This window comes from Protopterus annectens, chromosome 2.part0 (assembly GCF_019279795.1).
Source record: "Protopterus annectens isolate FY-2018-M chromosome 2.part0, PAN1.0, whole genome shotgun sequence".
NCBI lineage: Eukaryota > Metazoa > Chordata > Ceratodontiformes > Protopteridae > Protopterus > Protopterus annectens.
In genome coordinates this window covers 1,621,401,099-1,621,421,835 of record NC_056728.1, presented here as the reverse complement: position 1 = coordinate 1,621,421,835, position 20,737 = coordinate 1,621,401,099, and the positions used below count along the sequence as shown (strand labels likewise).

The window sequence follows — 20,737 nt, the reverse complement described above, 5'->3', positions numbered from 1 at the left end:
CTAGAGGAAAATAGTTTTTTATTCAGGCATGTCCAAGGGTCAGCTCCCAGTGTTCTCTCCTGTCTATCTGATGAATCTGGGCATCTTGAGGCAATGTAGAAATTGCCTCATGTACACAGACAAACCTCTCCTCCTACCACCCAACACTACAACCTGTGAGAGATGCACTTATCTAGCCAAACTGGAGGTAAAGCTCTCTCCAACCAAGACTTTACTTGACAGTCATGAAAAGAAGGTAAACATTTGCACCACACTACACTCATCGCATAGTCTCACTAAATCTACACCACCAAAATCCACACATAGTAATACAAAAACATTTGCGGAGGCTCTCAATAATAATATGTCTAAGCAACAGAGACCTCCAAAGCAGAAACGCAAGCAACCTCCATCCCCCAACACAACCCAAATGACACATAGCCCACAGACTCAGTGTGCCACTCAACTACAGCCAATAAGGCAAAACAACGTACCCAACACACTAGTTATAGGCGACTCTATAGTCAGGTACACTGATGTCTCACTCACCAGGCTAAACAAGGAGAAAGTTACTGTCAGCTGCCTGTCGGGTGCCAGGATCCGCCACATAACCCACGCACTCAGGTCATTCCACAACAAGTACAAATATGACTTTGTCATTGTCCATGTTGGTGTGAATGACCTGAGACATACCTCCCTGGACTACATGAAAAGATACATGGAAGAGCTCTCTGATCTTGTAGCCCAGGCAGGTATGACCCTAGCCCTGAGTAGCATTCTGCCATCACCCAGAATGATACCACAGTACAAGGACAAAATGACTGACTTCAACAATTGTCTAAGCTTCTGGTGTCATTCTAAGGGGATCCAGTATCAGTCTGCTTGGGATGACATGGTCAACAGACCACGATGCTTTGCCACAGATGGCCTGCATCTGTCACCCCTGGGATTCCGGATACTGGCTAAGGCTCTTGCTGCCCCTATAGTGCCTTTTTTAGGCAAGGTTCAAATAACAAATTCACCACCATAACAGGAACAGGCAAGCAAAAACTGAGGGTAATGCTACTCAATGCTAGAAGGCTAAATCTCAAAATGCACTCACTCGAGGCACTCCTTAAAATGGAGAACATCGATATCTGTGCAGTGACTGAGACCTGGTTCAAGGCTCCAGAGAGCACCCCTGCACTACCAGGCTTTAACTCATACCACACTTTTCGGCCATGTAACCTGGACCAAAACACCAAAGGTGGAGGTGTGTCCATATTCATTAAGGATATCCACACCTCCAGGCTAGTTGCTCAGCATAATGCATCCAAAGTTATCCAAGCGCAACTAACTCTGGGCAAAACTGCAATCCAAATTGTAGCTTGCTACAGATCCCCACCATGCCCCAGGATTCCCACTCCTCTTTTCTTGATGTACTGGAAAATATTAGGGTTCAACCAAACACCCTAATAATGGGCGACTTCAACTACCCCACCATTAACTGAGAAATCTACTCGTGTACCAACTCCTTAGCTCAACGCTTTCTGGAATTCAAAAACTCCAATGCCCTGGATCAACTTATCCACACCCCCAACAGGGGCAACAATATCCTAGACCTAGTCATTACCAACATGTTCCACACCTGAAGTCAACTCCTCGTTGGTCTGATCTGACCATAAGCTAATCACCCTTGATATCCACATCCCACCCCCCAACCCCCACCCCCATTAAGGAAACCACAGTAAAAAATTTCTCCAAAGCCAACTTCATGCTTTTTAAGACAGAAGTGGTGAACTTCATGACACCCATGCAGATGGACAATACAGTTACAACTGCTGAATCCTACACAAATGCACTCTATAAGCACTTGCATGAGTGCATGGATCACGCTATCCCAAACAGAAACAAGACGCTATCCTCCAAAAAAAGGAAACCAATCTGGTGGTCCTCTGCCATAAACAAACTGTACAACAGAAGGAAGAAAATGTTGCAAAAGAGAGTAAAATCCCATGAGTGGAGGAGCTCCCTGGTCAGCCTCAGTAAGAAGCTGAGATCCCTTATAAGATCCTCCAAAGCTAGCTACGAAAACAAAATCTCCACTAATTCCAAAGACAACCACAAAGCATTCTATAGCTATGTCAAGAATCTCGATGGCAACACCCAGATCTGCTTTGAGTTACAGCACAAAGGCAAGAAAATTACAGAACCAACTGATATTGCCAACATCCTGGCAGATAGGTTCAGTGCTAACTTTACCCCCCATCACTCCCTAAAGGGCCCATATCTCTACAGGAAGAATGCAGAGTCCCTGTAATCATAACTACGCAAGGTAAAAGCTGCAGTCTTTAAAGGCAAAAACACAGCATCCATGGGACCGGACAACATCCCAGGCTGCGTTTTACAAGAACTTCAGAACAAACTGGCTCCCCACTTAAGCACCATGTTCAATAATAGCCGTGCATCAGGCTTTGTGCCCACTGAATGGCACACAACAACAGTTATCCCACTCTACAAAGGGGGAGCCACCACTGATCCCTGGAACTATTGACCTATTAGCCTGATGAGCCTGGTCTGCAAGGCCATGGAACATTTCATCATGGAACTCATAAACAAAGACAATGGTAACCTCCAAACTCTGGATCCCACCCAGTTCGGGTTTGTGAAAAGCAGATCATGCCTCCTGAACCTGATTGACTTCTTTGAGGCAGTCACCAAAGCCATAGATGAGGTTAAGGTGGTTCACACAGCCTAGCTTGACCTCGCCAAGGCTTTTGACACCATCCCCATACTGGAATTATAACTAAACTCACTAAACTAGGTATAAATCCCTATGTCACAAGATGGGTTGCCAACTGGCTCACTGACAAAAGTCACAAAACCCACACTGTGAAAGTAACTCCAAATCTGACCTCAAAGCAGTGACAAGTAGAGTACCACAGGGTTCCGTCCTGGGACCTCTCCTGTTTGGTATCTACTTCTCTGAAGTACAGGCTAACACAGAAGGCCTCTGGCTAACGAAGTTCACAGATGACTGCAAACTAGGAGCCATAGTCAAGTCCCCAAATGATATGGACATCCTACAGAAGGGCCTCGCTGAGACAGATGCCTGGTGTCAGAGCCATGGCCTCAAGCTCAATGCCAAAAAGTGCAGTGTCATCCCCTTTGGTAAAAACTCTGTACTCATGAACTACCACGTAGGCAGCAATCTACTTAACACCGAATGTGTGATAAGAGACCTTGGGACCCAGGTGGATGGTAGTCTCTCCTTTGATAGTCACATCGCCACAGTAGTCAGGAAGTCCTTCTACGTGGCACACCTCATCATAAAAGGGTTCTCATCCAGGAAAAAAAAAGGTCATTGTTCCCCTCTACTCGACACTCATTAGACCCATTATAGAGTACAATGCCCTTTTTGGAATGTACCTCACAAGACATCTGCAGCAGCTGGAAAGGCTACAGAAGTACCTCACAAAGAGGATTACTGGCCTCAAACAAATGACCTACACTGACCGCCTCAAAAAACTCCAGCTTTACTCCATAGCATATCGCCTACTCCAAGGTGATCTCTGCATAACATATAAAGCTATGTCAAACCCAGAGCTGTTGGACATGCTACACCTAAAGAAATCCCACTCCCTCTGAGCTACATGCTCTAAGGACCTAAACCTTGTCTCCACAATAAACAGGACATGCTGGAGGGATAGATTCTTGTCCCAGAGTCTTCCCATACTCTGGAACAGGCTACCCATCTATGTCAAGCAAAGTTCTTCATTAGCACACTTCAAGAAAAATCTTGATGAGTGGATGGGAAATAGGAAATACACCCTGGGGATTACTTCTGTGTCTCTGCTCGACAGTGGCACAGGAAAATAACTTTCTTGGGTGGTGTAAGCCAGGGAACCTTGTTGGCTAGGCTTACGTAGCCCTTGGGCCACTAGCCTAGTACCTACCTATGAACCTATTTTGATGGCTTGCATTCTCTGGTCAATTTCCAGTCTTAAATCTTTCCAATTTACTACCAAAGTTTTAACACTTTCCCACATCCCCTTATAACAGATTTCAACCATTTCTCTTATAGGTTCATCAGCTCTTACTAGGGTTGCAGTCCAAGGGACCATTGAGGGGCCTAGCCCAAATTCCCAGGTGCCCAGAAGTACTGTGTGGTTAAGTAACTTGCTCAAGGTTGCACAGTAGATGAAGGCTGAGGAAATCAAACCTTGTACCACGGGAATTCGGGCTCATAGTTTTAACTCCCTGTGCTAACTGGATGGTGTGACCTTTATTTCTAGACTCTTGATGCTTTCATGCTTCCACATGACATGGTATTGTTGAATAAAAATTAAAAATTTTCATAATTAATACTAATAGTCTTTCACTTATTTCAGTTTTATCCCAAATGTTTCCCAACAGTGGAACATCTACCTCCAAATCTGACAAATAAAGCAAAAAGTCTGCAAAAAAGACAGCTTTACCTCTCCAGTCCCCATCTATAATCCTTTACTCCAGAGCATCAAATCATTTCTACAAATAGCCTCACGTATACAAAAAAACAGAAGGAGGAATATGGGACATCCCTAATATGTCCCTCTCATGAACTGAAAAGATTAAGAGCAATGTCCATTTACTTCAACCCATGCCCTTGATCCCTCATAGACTGCTTGCATCAATCTGATAAAATTTTCAGATAACCCAAACTGATTCAAGATAAAAGACAGAAAGTCCCAGCTAATCCATTCAAAAGCTATTCTGAATCTGACCATATCATGATTATTTATATATGGCATGGCTTAGTAGTAAATCACTTTGTCTATGGTGTGCAGGGTCCTGGGTTTGAGCCTTGCAGGTGGTGTTTATTTCAGGGGCAGAGGAAAATAATGTTCTTGGGTGGCGAAAGCCAGGGTACCTTTTTGGCTAGGCTTATATAGGCCCTAGGGCAAATAGCCTAGTACCTATCTATGAACCTATGAACAGCTTCCTTAATAATCTAGCATGCAGCACCAGCATCAATGTTTTAAATGTGTCATCAAAACTTTGCCACCCAGTTATGAAACCACATTCAGCCTTCTGAACCAAATCTGGCAGAAAAGCCTTCAGGTAGTATTGTAATAAGATTGTAAAGCATTTAATTACAGTCAATTTTAAAACAGACATAGGCCTGTAAAACCTTTAAGAGACTGGGCCCATACCATCTCTCCATCTCACTGGGAACTGTTGCATTTCTTATACCTGGTTGTAAAGAGGCAAAAGGTTATTAAGAATACACTCTCTGTTCATATCAAAAAAACTCTTTTGGAAGGTTGCCAGGCCCAAGAGTCTTCTCCAAACCTCATCCCTAAAAGCCCTTTAACAACTCCTCCATAATTATGGGCTTTGTTCATTTTTGACACTACACAGAGGACAATCTAGTTAGTAGGAGCTTACTCAAAATAACTTTCAATGTATGATCCTTTACTCTATGGTGGCCTCTAATGTGATTTCAGAAAAAAATCTCTTAAATGTCTCAAAGCTTTTAACTATAGTACTAGCCACTTGCCCTGTCTCCTCATCCCAAAGTCTCAGAATTACGTTTTCCCCTATTAACTGGTGAAGCTTTAAAGTCAGTGCTCTCTGGAATGCTGAAATATTCTCAAAATATTTAAGCTGTATGGTAGCTGCCAAAACTTTTCTTTTTCTGCCAATATACTTTAGACCTTAATTATAGCATCTTTCAATTACTGTTTTAAACCCAAAATTCTCTCAGCTTCAACTTCTTCAAGATTTTACAGCTAAAAAAGCATGCCTCAAGTATCTCTGAAAGCATGTTACATGGGTTAAGTAATTCAACACCCTGGAGGCTAAGGTCGCTAAAGTATATACCCATTTCCAAACCTGTCCAAAGCCATGGACTCAGTTAGTGGGATGGACAGTACCAGTCTCTTCAGCAATCTCTTTCTTTGTGGCTGCCACTACCAACACAGAATCTACAGCAAGACCTTTTCTCCAGAAGACCATATCTTTTGGAGAAACTAGAATTTTATCAGGTTTTTGAGGGAATGGTTCAATCACATCCAGTTCCTTCCATGCCATCTTGAAACCAGGTCTAACAGTTCATCAGTGGGACGGGCTATCCAAGAATTAGACAGGCCATCTCCAAAAGCGTCAAGTTAACCTGATCCTTCCTATTAGCAGGTGTCGGTAGAACACCCCTCTTTCTGCATAAGTAGCTCAAGGATATCACCAAAGAAGACATCCTGAAAGGGGGGATCTGGGGGACCTCTCCCCTTTATCAAAATCAATATCTTCCATGAGGGACTCCTAAGGGGAGTCCACATGTCTCCTTTTGCAAGGACGCTTTCAGTGTACTTCCCCAGTGGGATGCTCTGGAGAAAACTCCAAACCAGATGGGAGGGTACACAATATAAACTGCCTCCAGACTCCTAGGGATACTGTCTGAATGTGACAGGAAGACAGGAGAGGAGAGATGACCCAAATACCTCTATGATGGCAAGGATGGATCCAAGTGGGGAAAGGATGCCTACTCCCTTGACTGCAAGAGTACTACCTTGAAAGTCTTGAATGCCAGTGGTGAGATGGGTCCAGACGCAGCTCCTGTAGGTTTCAAGCAACCTGATAAAGGAAAATTCTAAAAACTAATTTCCACTGCTTTGAAACTGACGACGAGCCAAGCAGTCAAAAGTGGAAGTGAAGAGTGGAAGACATGGATCCAAAAGCTTTAGATTGATTTGATCTTGACCCCACAATGCTGGTTCAGACCCCTCATCTCCAAAACCCATTGAGATCTGAGGCGCTTCGAGTTGATCAGTTCAGAGGAATAGTCAGAGTCCACAAAGTCTAGTCCTTTGGTTGCAACATGGGTATTCCTTGGGGTCCACTTGGATCCAAGGGTCCTGAACCCAAAGCTCAGACTGGGGAAGGAGTGACAATCGGAGGGGAGGAAGAGGCAAGTCCTCCAAGAGATGTTGGCACTAGGAGAAATCCCAGTTAAATCTGGGGCCTCAAAAACTTCCTCACATACCTCTCAACCTCTCAGCCCAAGAAATCTGAACGAAGCAGAAAAAGGCCCAAAAATAGGGACAAGTTTAAAATATTACTCTTATAAACTTATAAAGTTGTTAGAATAAAAGGATTGGTGTTAATATTTAGTTTCTGAAAGATATGAAGTCTGAAACTCAAATGTAAGTGATTATTTAGTGACTTCAATCCTCTATGATTTGTCAGAAGACCACAAATTTTATGAAGAAAAGACCAAAAATATGAGGGAAAAATCTGGGCATTCTGTGAAAATCTGGACAGTTGAGAGGTATGCTTCCTCATCATTCTGTCAGCACCAGCATCAGAAAAACTCATGGAGGACAACACCGATCTCAAAGATGAAACCATGGACAAGGACTTGATACCACCTGAAAGGACCTTTCCTGCAAGAAAGATGATATAAACTTGGGGCTAAAAGGTTCTGCAGTGAATCTTGGTTCTGGGAACAGAGGTGTAGGAGATCTAACCCTAACAGGACTTAGAGCACAGGATGGACCTGATGGCTAGGAAATCTTAGGAGCAGGATCAGACAGACCTGATTGGTATGGAGAATGTTTTCTGGAACTCTTTTCCTTTCTGTTTTTCCTTCTCCCATTCCTTGTCCTTCTTTTTCTCCTTATCCTTAGACTTCTTCCCTTTGTTCTTATCTGAGGCCTTCTTCAAGAAGGGGAAGATGAGGATGACTGGGATGGGAGAACTTCTCCCGCCATGGTAGGGAAAAGCTCATTGAGCACAAGTTTAGAGTGTCTGTCCATGAAAGCTCTGACCCTGAAGGCAGCAGACGCATACATATATATTTTTTTGATGATAGGAGAGGACAGAAGGTGAAAACTACTGGGAAATAATCCCAAAAAGGTAAAGAGGGAAATCAAAAAACACTTATCTGAGCCCAAAAGCCTTCCAAAAGCACTGAGCCAAGAGATCTACATCTGTAGCAACTGAGCAGCAGATGAGATCTGAGGTAATTCAGTTCTGGCAAAGGAATTATGGGTAAGGGGAGGAGCCTGGGCTTTGACTTCAAAGTCTGAGAATGGCCAAAGTTGGATCTTTTCAGATCTGAAAACAAATACGTTGACAGCAGACTGAAAAGAAAACACCAAATCTGATTATTCCCTTTCTGGATAGCTATTCTCTCCTATTTGGCACTGACTGCCAGTGCAATCAGCCATCTGGAAAAGATTCCTTTGTAATGCAAACTCTAAACACAGAAGGGCTAGCCCCTTAAAGGGGCTATACTGTTAAAGAATGAAACAGTGTAAGTAAATAAAAAGTTAGCCTATCGTCTGTCCTGTACTTTAATCATAAAAGTTTAAACACAGTAGAGTAGACATCAGATGCCAGATTCTTTTCATCAAGGAAGTGTTAATCCATATTAATCCCTAAGATCTCAGTCACTGAGCTGTGATCTGTAGATAAACTGCTCCTTATATGCTTAGAAAAGGGGAAACAGTAAGGTTAACAGACCTGACTACATACTTTGGAAGAAATACATCCTACAATGTTAAAGCCTATAGTTTGACCACTAGCATATTGCATCGTGGCTTCTTTCAATCCTATTTTGTATGTTGAAAAAAAACAGGTTCCCACTTCAAAGGAGATACTGCGGCTCATACAGAAATTCAGACATAATCACAAGTAAAGTAAAATAAATTAAAGAAAGAAAAAGAAATATATCACAAACAGAACAGAAAAGACAGGCTCAAGGGAAGAAAATAACTAATTAATCTCAGAAATGACAATGACTTGATTTTAGAGTTTTCCACATAAGATATTAGCAAAGCCATCTGGTATTACTTGCATGGCAAACAATACTTTTGTCTAATGTGCACATCCTATTATACTTCATATAAAAATGCATTTTACATTAATTTGATCTCTTTTCTGTCTTACTTCAGGTCAGGGTCCTCCTTTTCTTCTTTTGTTGGAGTCAGCTTTACACTGCTTTTCCTTGCACGTGGGCACCCTGATAAGCTGAAGAAAGGGAACAGACATGAAGCTGCAGCTACTGCATGAAGATTACATATGTGTCACATAACAATTCTTGTTACCTTCGATGGGAAGCATAATTTCCAGTTACATGGCCTGAACCATCACATCCAGGAGTTGGGCACCTGCAATATTTACAAAAAGAGCGTACAGTTGAGTGACAGTTCAACAGAACAGTAGATGGGTAAATAACAAAATCATTATAGTAGTCTGTTGTAGGCCAATGTCAGCATTTTGCTAGGTTTCTCAGTAGTCAGATATTCCACATTACTTCAGCCAGCAGTTTCGAGCCATGGTCGTTTGAAGGTAACCTGACTATAAAAGAGGGTAATGTATGTCTGCTTTCCTCAATTCTTTCTTGGTGTTGTAAAGAAGGAAGGCAGAAAAAGTGCAACAACAATGCTTCTGAAGCTGGCTAAGGAGTCATGGGTCATGTAAACAGTAAACTAAAGCAGTAGCACTCTCTTCCCAGAATCAACTTTCTACTCAGATCAGAAAAAATAAATGAGTACAGCAAATAACAGTAAAGTTAATGAACTTCCGAATAAATACCTGTAAATGGTTCTGGCAATGGATAAGGCTTTCTTACACTAATATTAAGGCCTTTAACTCTGATTGTGTAACTTTGTCTCTAGTATACTCATCTAATTAATCAACTAAACAGTTCTCCAGGTGTATCTGCCTTAAATGTTTGCATAACTATTGTGCTCTTTTAAATTATTTGTTAATGGTATAATGCAAACTTATTTCAGCCGAAAGGATTAACTGAGATTGACAAACTTCATTTTGTAAAAAAATAGTACACTGTTAGCATTTCTCTGCATCAGTCACTGGCGGTGTAGTTAGATAATACTCAGGTATATAGATTTGTTTTTTGGACACAGGCCATCAATAAAAAATCTATTTTCCTAACACCCCTCATACAAATCTTTAGTTACCCCCCTACTAACCTGGCCCCCCATATAGACAACCATTATACTCAAGGACCCAAATGGTTTAGGATGTGTGGCTAGGCTATTAACGACCCTAGTGGTCATTAGCCTAGTAACAACCTATCAACCTATGGAAAGTCTTTAGTGCTTAGTAACAACCTATCAGCCTGTGGAAATTCTTTAGTGTGTGTTTTCATAAGATGAATATGTTTTACTTACTACAGGCGGTGTAGTGAAAAAGCTGCCATTCAAGGCTTTATTACTTTAGTAAATATTTATCCTGTACATACCTTTATGAACAGGTTCATAGGTTTATAGTTGTGTACTAGACTTATGACCACTGGAGCCTTTTTAAGCTTAGCCATGCAACCCAAATCTCAGACAAGTTCTAGTACACTTGATAAGTGTAAGCAGGGACTTGGTAGATGAAACATTTACAAGCAGAAGCCTGGGAAATGAACCATTAGAGACACAGGTGCCAAACCAGGGATGAATTTCCTGCTCCCCAACCTGTTGTCCAAGTTACACTTGAATTGGGTTAGGAAGGAACTCTGCTTCGCATGGATGGTGAGCCTGTTCCAGAGCAGGGATAGTCTCTGGAATGCATAACTGTCTCTCCAGCAGGTCCTATTTCTATCACAGACAAGGTTTAAGTTTTTAGAATGGGTAATTCTGGTACTGCTTGTTTTGCAGATATGCATGAGGTCAATCAGGGTGGGGTCTGACAATCCCTTGTATGCCAGGCATAGATCTCCCCTCAACATCCTGTTGGAGACAGAACACAAGGCTAGGGCTTTGAGGTGGTCTGCATAGGACATGTTACTTACATCCTCTGTTCTTTTAACTAGGAACCTCTATGGATTTTCCAATTGTTGGATGTGCCTGGTTAGGTACATACCAAAGGGGATACTGTACTCAATGACAGATCTGATGAATGCAGAATACAGTGGGACAATGACCTTCTTGGACCTAAATGTCATACATTTGCTTATAAGTTGCACAGCATAGAATGATTTCCTCACTGCTGTAGACAAGTGATGTTCAAAGGCTAAATTACCGTCTAAGTGTTCCCTCAAATCCCTAACTACTAGGTCAACTCTTAGGGGTATACTGTCAATGTGATCATTACCAAGGGTGGATGACTTCCCGAAAGACACTAGTATGTATATCTTGGCATTTAGTTTTAGTCTATGGCTCTGACACAAGTTATTTGTCTATGTCAGCCCTTCCTGGAGAACATTAGTGTTGGTGGGAGATCTATGACTGCTCCTAATTTGCAATCTTCTGCAAATTAGGTCAGCCAGCAGCCTTGATTTCAGAAAAGTACATACCAAAAAGTAGCAGCCCTAGGACCAATTCCTGAGGAACTCAGTTTGTGACTGGCCTTTGTACAGGTGAACTCCCCAATTCTAACTTCATAGGTCCTGTCTGTGGACCAGCTGACTATCCATTGGGTGACATAAGGGTTTACAACTAACCTCGAGTTTGTCAACAATGCCTGAGTGTGATATTGTGTCAAATGCCTTGGCCAGGTCCAGGTAACAAGTGTGAACCATTTTACTATCCATTGTTTTAGTGACCTTCTCAAAGAAGTCCTCCAGGCTGAGTAGGCATGAACTGCCCTTAACGAAACCAAACTGGGTTGGGTCTAGTGTCTGGAGGTTTCCTATGACAGTATTGATCATTTCCATGATAATTATTTTCTATGGCTTTGCCTAAGAAACTAGAGAGACTTATGGGTCTTTAGTTTCCAGGGTCAGTAGATGGCCCACCTTTGTGCAGAAGGATGACAGTTGCTGTTCTCCATTTGTGAACCAAAAAGCCTGTTTGGAGTCCACAGTTAAACAGTGAGTCCAGTGGGTCTGATAGACTATGTTTTATGCTATTTAAAACGCAGCCTGGCATACTGCCTGAGCTCATTGATGCAGTGTTCTTGGCCTCAGAGACAGCATTAAGAACCTGTTCACTAGTAATAGCTGGAGAGTTATACTTGATGGAATTTCCCAAGGGGACGCTGAGCTGGGGAACAGAGGGATAAAGTTAGAGATGAATTTGTCTCCCAGTAGGTAACTCAATTAACAATGAGCTCTGCACATAACTGTGTATTGTCTTTGAGGTTGCAGACATAGCTAAAGAATGCCTTGTGGTTGTCTTTGGCCTGGGAGGCCAAATTTACCTCATACTTGGCTTTGGTAGACTTTATTTGCCATCTGAGTTGTTTGTTTTGTTTGATGAGATCACTTTTATCGGGCTTGTTGCTACACTTTCTTAATTCCCCTTCCTCTTATACAATACTAATATCTTCCACCCCCTCCTACACAACTTTATAGCTTACTTCAATATATCTCTTTAACTCTTTACAAACCTATACAATACTAAAATCTCACTTCCTACATAATTTTATAACTATATTTGTTACGTATCCTGAACTCCTTGCAAACCTTACTTTACTGAAATGAAAGAACACTAAAACTTCTTTACGACAATGCTTCCCTTCTGCAGCATCAATCCATTTACTTTTGCAAGATATTACAACTGAAACAATTGTACAGACTTACAAATGTTATGTAAATACTTTACTTTATACACAAGTTTTATAATTATGTTGGCTGTTTCATGAGAAATATAACGTGTTGTTTTGAGAACTGCCTGAATTCACATATTAATATAACTATAATGTCGTTATGCTTTTCTCCCTGGGCCTCTACTGAAAATGTGCTCTTTCCAGCCAGAGCTTCCTGGTCAACAAAGACAAATACATAAATACATTTTTGCCACGATTTTCTTCCTTCTATTATACAGCCTACTGATGTTGTGACTCCCCTAGGGTAGCATGTTTTTTGAGTTAGTTCTGTGCTTATTTCTAGTGGGTGCAGCTGCCGTTATGTAACTATTAACATGCTTGTATAGGGTTTTTGTGAACAGTTCCACATAGGGAGCAGTATTTTCAGGGTCTGGGGGGCTTGAAATTGTGGCAGGTTATCACTTTATAGTAGGAAGTCAACCTTAGAGTAGTTCTTGAACATTCCAGGTTTTATTTTTACTTCAAAGGTGACCATTTTATGGTCTGACCTTACCTGAGAGGACATTACATTAGGGGGTATACACTTCCAATATTAGTGAGGATCTGGTATGTTTGCACCCCTGGTCAGTGTACTATCAATCTGGTCAGGGAAATTTGTGTTTACAAAATCCAGGAATCTCTGTGCCTGCTAGTGTGGTGTTGTGTATGTTTCCCAGTTAATAGTAGAGCTAAAGTAAAGTCACATGTGAATATGATATTAGGTTGGATGGTGAGTGTTTCTTGTTTGGTTAAATACTTGTTATGGGTTTCTTAGGTCAAAGAGAGGGACCTATAGCTGGCAAGGATGTGGTATGGGATTTTGCTTATGGTGATCTGAACGTGGAGAACATCAAGTGCATCATACTGTTTCACCAGCCTTGAGGTATATTTATTTTTTTATATAAATCAAGAAACCTCCACCTTTAGTCCCTGCCTATGTAGCTTGTAGTAGCTGGTCTGAATGTATGGAAGTTATTATAGCCTTGCACTGCCAGGGTGCTCATTGCAGCTTTAAACCATGTCTCAGTGACTGCACAGATGTCAGAATTCTCTAGAGTAAGGAGAGCTTGTAGGGAGTGGAGTTTCTTGTTCAGACTCCTAGCATTGAGCAGCAACACCTTTAGTTTGTCTGGGTTTTGATATGCTATGTTGGAAGTAGTTTTAGTTTAGCATTACCTAAAAGGGCACTATAGGAGAGGGCAATGTTTTAGCTAATAATCAAAAGCCTAGAAGGGAAAAGGTGCAAACCATCCTTGGCAAAGCAATGTGGTATACTGACCATCTCCTTCCATGATGACAGATATTGCACCCCTTTAGAAAGACACCAGAAACTAAGGCAAATATTAAAGTCAGTAATCTTCTTTTTCAACTTCTTTTTGTATTGTGGCATCATCCTTGGAGAAGGCAGAATGCCACCTAATGCTAAGCTTACACCAGCCTGGGACACATATTCCGGGAGCTCCTTGATGTTTCTCTTCATATAGTCAGGTCATTTACACCCACTGGACTATGAATGAGTTATACTGATACTCGTGGTCCAATAACATGAATGCATCTGTAATCTGGTGGATCCTGGCCCCTGATAAGCAACTGATTACGACTTTCTCCTTACACATTCTGGTGAAAGGGAATCAGTGTGTTTCAAAATGGAATCTCCAATGACCAGAATATTGGACTGTGTGGTGGCTTGCCTTATGGGCTTAAAAGTAGAGGCTCCATGAGATATGGCTGTATATCCTGATGAGGGTGCTGTTTTGAAATAGTACATTCAGGCCTGCTGAAGGCATTTGTTATGTATACTTTATCTAGGAGGTCCTTGGGGATTAGGAATGTTACATTTAAGTGCCTCAGCATATGTGGGTCTATGTATCTGCTTCGCACTGTGTGTGATGGGTGCAGCGTGTGTACTACTGACAACCTGATTAACATCAGGAGTGCTTTTATGTGAGAGTTTTGCCTCCAATGACAATGTATGAATACATCTCTCACACACATTTATTTATTTGACATTTGTTAACCATGTTGGTCCAACTGAGCCAAAGGCCCATTTTCAGTGGAGACCTGAGGAGAAAAGCTCCAAACATAAACATAGCTCAAAAATATATACAAACATTTGATAGATGTCCAATCACATCATGGTACATTCCTGTAACATGAGGAGACAAGTATCAGTCATACAGCACTAAGACTCATAAATCCAAAGAACAAACTCATTTTGAAAATATACAATGTAAAAGAGGTATAATCTGTGTTGAACAAAAGAGTAAAAAAAAACAGAGGTATACATTCTCTCAGCGTACTACAGAAATATAAGAAACACTATTTCTTGCCAGAGAGAAAAAGAAAATAGATGGAGATAAAAAAACAGCATATCATGAAGAGGCTTGGAATGAACAGGACCAGGTGTTTTGGAGATGGAGTTTTAGCGCTCTTTTAAACTGGTGTTGTTGGGAGATGCTTCTGATATTAGGGGGGAGTGAGTTCCAGATATGTGCTATTGTGTAGTTATAAAGGTTCTTTCCAATGTTCTTTTTGGGTTTGAAGATATCAAGAAGATTTTTATCAGTTATACGGAGGTGCCGGAGGTGGTGGTGGTGGGGGGGGGGTGCAGTAAGATACAAGGTTGCAGAAGATCAGAGAGATGGACAGGAAGAGGGACTGTAGAGTACAAAATGTGTGATATGTAGTTGAGGGAATAGTAGTTGATGACAGAAAACAGGCTATTGAAGCTTTTTTAGGGCGAGACAGTGATGGGTATTATGGGGAAGATTAGCAATTTTATTGTATGTTTGGGCACGTTTGGACAATAGAGTAGACTGTAGGCTACATTCTATATGAACTACAGAATGAATTGGCACCCCACCTAAGCACCATGTTCAATCACAGCCTCACCTCAGGCTTTGTGCCCACTGAATGGCGCACAGCGATGGTTATCCCACTCTACAAAGGGGGAGCCACCACGGACCCCAGCAACTACCACCCTATTAGCCTAACAAGCCTGGTCTGCAAGGCCATGGAAAGTATCATCATGGAACTTATAAACAAAGGCAGTGGTAATCTCCAAACTCTGGACCTCACCCAGTTCGGGTTTGTAAAAGGTAGATCATGTCTCCTAAACCTGATTGACTTCTTTGAAGCAGTCACCAAAGCCGTATATGAGGGTAAGGTGGTTCACACAGCCTATCTAGATCTCGCCAAGGCTTTTGACACCATCCCCCACTCTGGAATTATAGATAAACTCACTAAACTAGGTATAAATCCCTATATCACAAGATGGGTTGCCAACTGACTCACTGACAAAAGTCACAAAACCCACACTGTGAAAGTAGCAGACTCCAAATCCAACTTCAGACTAGTGACAAGTGGAGTACCACAGGGTTCAGCCCTGGGTCCTCTCCTGCTTGGTATCTACTTTTATGAAGTACAGGCTAACACAGAAGGTCTTTTGCTAATGAAGTTCGCAGATGACTGCAAACTAGGAGCCATAATTGAAACTCCTAATGATGTGGACATCCTACAAAAGGGCCTCACTGAGACAGATGCCTGGTGTCAAAGCCATGGCCTCAAGCTCAATGCCAAAAAGTGCATTTTCATCTCCTTTGGTAAAAATTCTGTACCCATGAGCTACCCCATAGGTGGTAGTCTACTTAATGCCAAAAGTGTGATAAGAGACCTTGGGACACAGGTGGACAGTGGTCTCTCCTTTGATAATCACATTGCCACAGTAGTCAGGAAATGCTTCTACATGGCACACCTCATCACAAAAGGTTTCTCATCCAGGAAAAAAGAGGTCATTGTTCCCCTCTACTCGTCACTCATTAGACCCATTATAGAGTACAATGTCCCTTTTAGTATGTACCTCACAAGACATCTACAACAACTGGAAAGGCCACAGAAATACCTCACAAAGAGGATTACTGGCCTCAAACAGATGCCCTATGCAGACAGTCTTAAAAAACTCCAGCTTTACTCCGTCACATATCGCCTACTCAGATGCGATCTCTACCTAACATACAAAGCTATGTCAAACCCAGAGCTGTTGGACATGGTCCACTTAAAGAAATACCAATCCCTCCGAGCTACATGCTCTAGGGACCTAAACCTTGTCACCACAATAAACAGAACATGCTGGAGGGATAGATTCCTGTCTCAGAGACTTCCCATACTCTGGAACAAACTACCTATCTATCAAACAAAGCTCCTCATTAGCACTCTTCAAGAAAAATCTTGATGACTGGATGGGAAATAGGAAATTCGCCCCAGGGATCACTTCTGTGGCTCTGCTCTTCAGGGGCACAGGAAAATAATTTTCTTGGGTGGCGAAAGCCAGGGTACCTGTTTGTCTAGGCTTGTATAGGCCCTAGGGCCGATAGCCTAGTACCTCCCTATGAACCTATGAACTTATGAATGTTAGTAAGAATAGGGGCGGCATAAAGTAGACTTGGTAAGAGGAGTGGCTAAGCAAGAGAGTTTGGTGGCTGGTGTAAGGAATTTCTGGTTTCTGTACAGTAGCCCAATGTACAGAATGATGCCCCTTCTGGCATCATTATCAGTTTGTATCTTTATAGACCTTATATGAATTCACTGTGCTACCATTTCTTAACTGTAGCCTTCATTCTCTTCATACTATATTTATATTTATTATTATCAAGACTACTTATGTATGCCTTGAGCCTGCATCAAGCCACCTAAACATTTAAAAACATAAACAAAAGAAATAAACAAACAAATACAGCAATAAAAAAGCCAAAAGACTGCAAGCCTCCATTTCAGGGGCACTTAAGTTTGCTTAACGATCACTGACCAATATTTGAGTGCCAGAGGTATGCTCCAACTCTGTCCAAAACACTCACTTAAAACATAGAGAAAATACATGATTAAACTCTAAATGTTGCACAAAACAAAATAAATGATGTGACTAGATAACATTGCAGACATCTCCATCAACAGATGCTGCAACATATTTTCTGATCATATCTTACTTATGATTCTAAACAAATATGCACCATGCACTGATGTCAGACCCAAGACTAAAGTCTTACAGTGGATAAATATGACTATCATAAAAAATTATACGAGAAAGGGGATGCTGCATGGGCCACACACAGAACAGGCAGTAACATTTTTAAAAATGGTGTGTATTTGGGAACAAATGACAAGAACTGATAGGGATACTTATCCCTGCAGCAGCAAGAGCAGCAATAGTCAAAATAAACCTGTAAAGTTCTGGAAAAGTATTTGTGGAATGCTCAGAAAACAAAGCAAGCTACAACTATTAACCCATTCTGGTATCCTGTACTGAAACAGTCTTCAATATCATCCGAATGAGCCACAAAATGTCACATGTATTTGACATCAGAAAAGGATCACATGCTGGTGCTGCAATGCCAGAAATGTTTTACTATGTACAGCACTGTAGTTTAGTGGATAAGATCCAGTCCTCACAGCTCCAAAATATGTTTCAGTCCTGGTATCCAATCACTGTCTTTGCATAGTATGTGTGCCCTTTCCCTGCCTGTGAGAGCTTTATATTGGCATTATGCTTTCTTCTCTGCTTCCAAAGACATGTTATTTGACTGGCGAGTTCAAGCTGTCCATGTATATTGCAGTTACTATTGCCTTGTAGACTGGATTGTGGCTGAAAAGAGTCATAGAAACTGACACACCAACATTTCTCTTCAACGCAACCATAATTTTGACAGTAAAATTAATTCTCAGTAGAATGAAAGGCCATGGCACTGTATCCACTAACCTGTAATCCTGGGCCTGCCTAAAAAGATCACTTCCTAGACAGTATACCCACCGATGTTATTGATAAATCAGAGTCTTGATTAGGGTATAGTAAGCTAGGAGTAGCACGATAATATCAATATTAAAGATAACCAATCACACAAATGCTGAAAACTACTGACCCATTAGCATATTAAATTTACTACTGAAGGTCCTTGAAAGAGGGGTGCACCAACAAGAAGTAAATATTTAAACAGGTACAAAATCCTCCACACAATGCAATATGGAATTGGACATGACCACAGTACCAACACATGACTCATTAAACTAGCCTAGGAAATATCCTCTTTACCTGATAAAAAACGCTGTGTTGCCACCATGAATGGTAATTAAACCAGAGCCTCTGTGTCTCAAACCCCATTCACTGTTGTAATGACAAAGAACAAGGATTTGAAAACACTGTATTACACTGGATGAAAAGCTATTAGAACTCACACAGCAAAACAATATCATGGATATTGCCATTCATAACCATATTATGCAACAAGAACGTACAACAAGAATCAATATTAGGGCCTCTGCTTTTCACAGTGTTTACTAACAAAATATCAGAAATACTGGTAATAGTACATTACTCAAACATGCCAAAGGTAAATGTATCAGTGACTTCACTGTACTTTGTAAACACATTGCTAACAGTTTCTGATATTCTTAGACATCATAAGTATGGCTTTACTATGAGAGAAACAAACAAAAAATAAAATAATGACTTTCTGTATGCACAGAATGCATGCCAATGCTACAAATAACACTTAACACATTCACATCTAGAGTTACTGACCAAAACGAGTTCTGCCCCACACATGTAACGCTTGCAGTGAGGACTGCCTTGTCTAATGACGTCTACACTGCTTCAAAGACAAACCACATATAGAGCTATTGTATAACTTAATCATGGTGAAGGATTTGTTGTACTCAGTGCTGTGATTAAGATGCTAAAATGAGAAGATTATTTACACCGAACACATAAGGCACAATACTGCTTTACTTACTTATTCAGGTTAAAAATGTTCTCACATTTACATTTGAACAGTGACTGGACTCCATGTAATTGCAGTCCAGCATGCCAGCACATAAATCTAATATCTCTCTAAATAATCAATACCTAAAAGCAGTCAGTTAATTAGGCATTAAACTCTTGCCAACAGGCTGGCTAGCAACTGCCAAGAGCTGAGAACAGGAATAACTAAATATGGAAATGTATTGAAATAAATAATAAAAGTTGATTTTTGTGTTTCTTCTTCATCTCAAATAATTTTCTCACATTTATTCTTACACAGCAATGAAAACCACAAATAAATGTTGCCATTAAGTTACAGTGGTAACAAAGCACTGCATGTGGTCTGCTTTTCAAGAGCAGTAGACTGAATGGGGCAAATCAGCCCAAACAAGCAACACTGCATGTGTGATTGACACACCTCAGAGTGATCAGTGTTGCTGTAGTTAATGAGTTCAGTGCTTGAAGTGTGAATGAGTTAATACAAAGAGCTTCAAACAACAAAGATGAGGTGCCAAGCTGAAAATACTTAGCCTAGTCATTGATCAGAAGCTACAACAGGAACTACTGCATTATATTGTTAAAGGAGCAAACTAACAGCTATGAACATTACACATGAAGTCATCTGAAGTCAGGAAGTCCATCATCTAAGTCATCCTGTTACCAGTGGTATTACAGTAAACTCTCAGTTAACCAGCACACATGAGGATTGGTATATGCTGGATAACTGTAGTTTCTGGTTGCTTGAGAGTTACTATTAAAAATAGGCCTGGCTAATACCGTACCCTATACTATTTGTTTGGTTTGACTTGTTCTCAGGTTGGGGAGAGAGAAAATGTATTCCTATTTTCCTTTTTTAAAACTCTAAAAGCGTACGGTATTTTTCTGTGGGGGGGTGGGGGGGTGGGGGGGGCAGAAAGTGCAACACATGAAAATTGTACTGTATTTCTTCAATTTTTTTGCCGGTTGCTAGAGAGTGCTGGTTGCTTGAGTTCCAATTAACTGAGAGTTTATTGTACATACTATTACTGCATTAGCTATCTATTCAAGCTTAAAAATTGCAGGATGGAAAGGGCACCAAAACCCAGAAAAATGTGTAACGAACCAAATCCAAGAAGAAATAAATCCAAATGGTGAAGCAAAGGCAATAGTTCAATAAGCTGGTTTGAATACCTTTAATCCAATCGAAACAAACGAAAACTGTGACACAAGCGCTTTCACTCGGACTCTTCCGAGCTTTTTCAAGTGAGACAATAAGAGCTTTCAAACAGAGAACTTAAATACTATTACTTTTCAATTAATTAATTAGGCAATTAGCCCATTTCTTAAAAAAGCAGTACCTTAATTAAACATTTTTTGTTCTTACTTATGAACCAATAAATATTTATACATTTAAAATTTGCACCAGGATAAAAATGTTAAATAAAAGTTAATAGTTAATAAAAGTTAATAATTTACATACAACCTTAAAAA

At 40.9% G+C, this 20,737-nt stretch overlaps 1 protein-coding gene across 1 annotated transcript in view; it reads right to left on the bottom strand.

Moving 5' to 3' along the window:
- ST18 (ST18 C2H2C-type zinc finger transcription factor) overlaps window positions 1-20,737 on the bottom strand; it is an 825,897-nt gene that overhangs the window by 235,429 nt on the left and 569,731 nt on the right. Inside the window, exons 14-15 of the mRNA XM_044060418.1 lie at window positions 9,045-9,107; window positions 8,887-8,967 (exon numbers count right to left, since the gene is read on the bottom strand). Of these exons, the coding sequence (XP_043916353.1) occupies window positions 8,887-8,967; window positions 9,045-9,107 (144 nt within the window). The remainder of the gene's footprint in view (window positions 1-8,886; window positions 8,968-9,044; window positions 9,108-20,737) is intronic.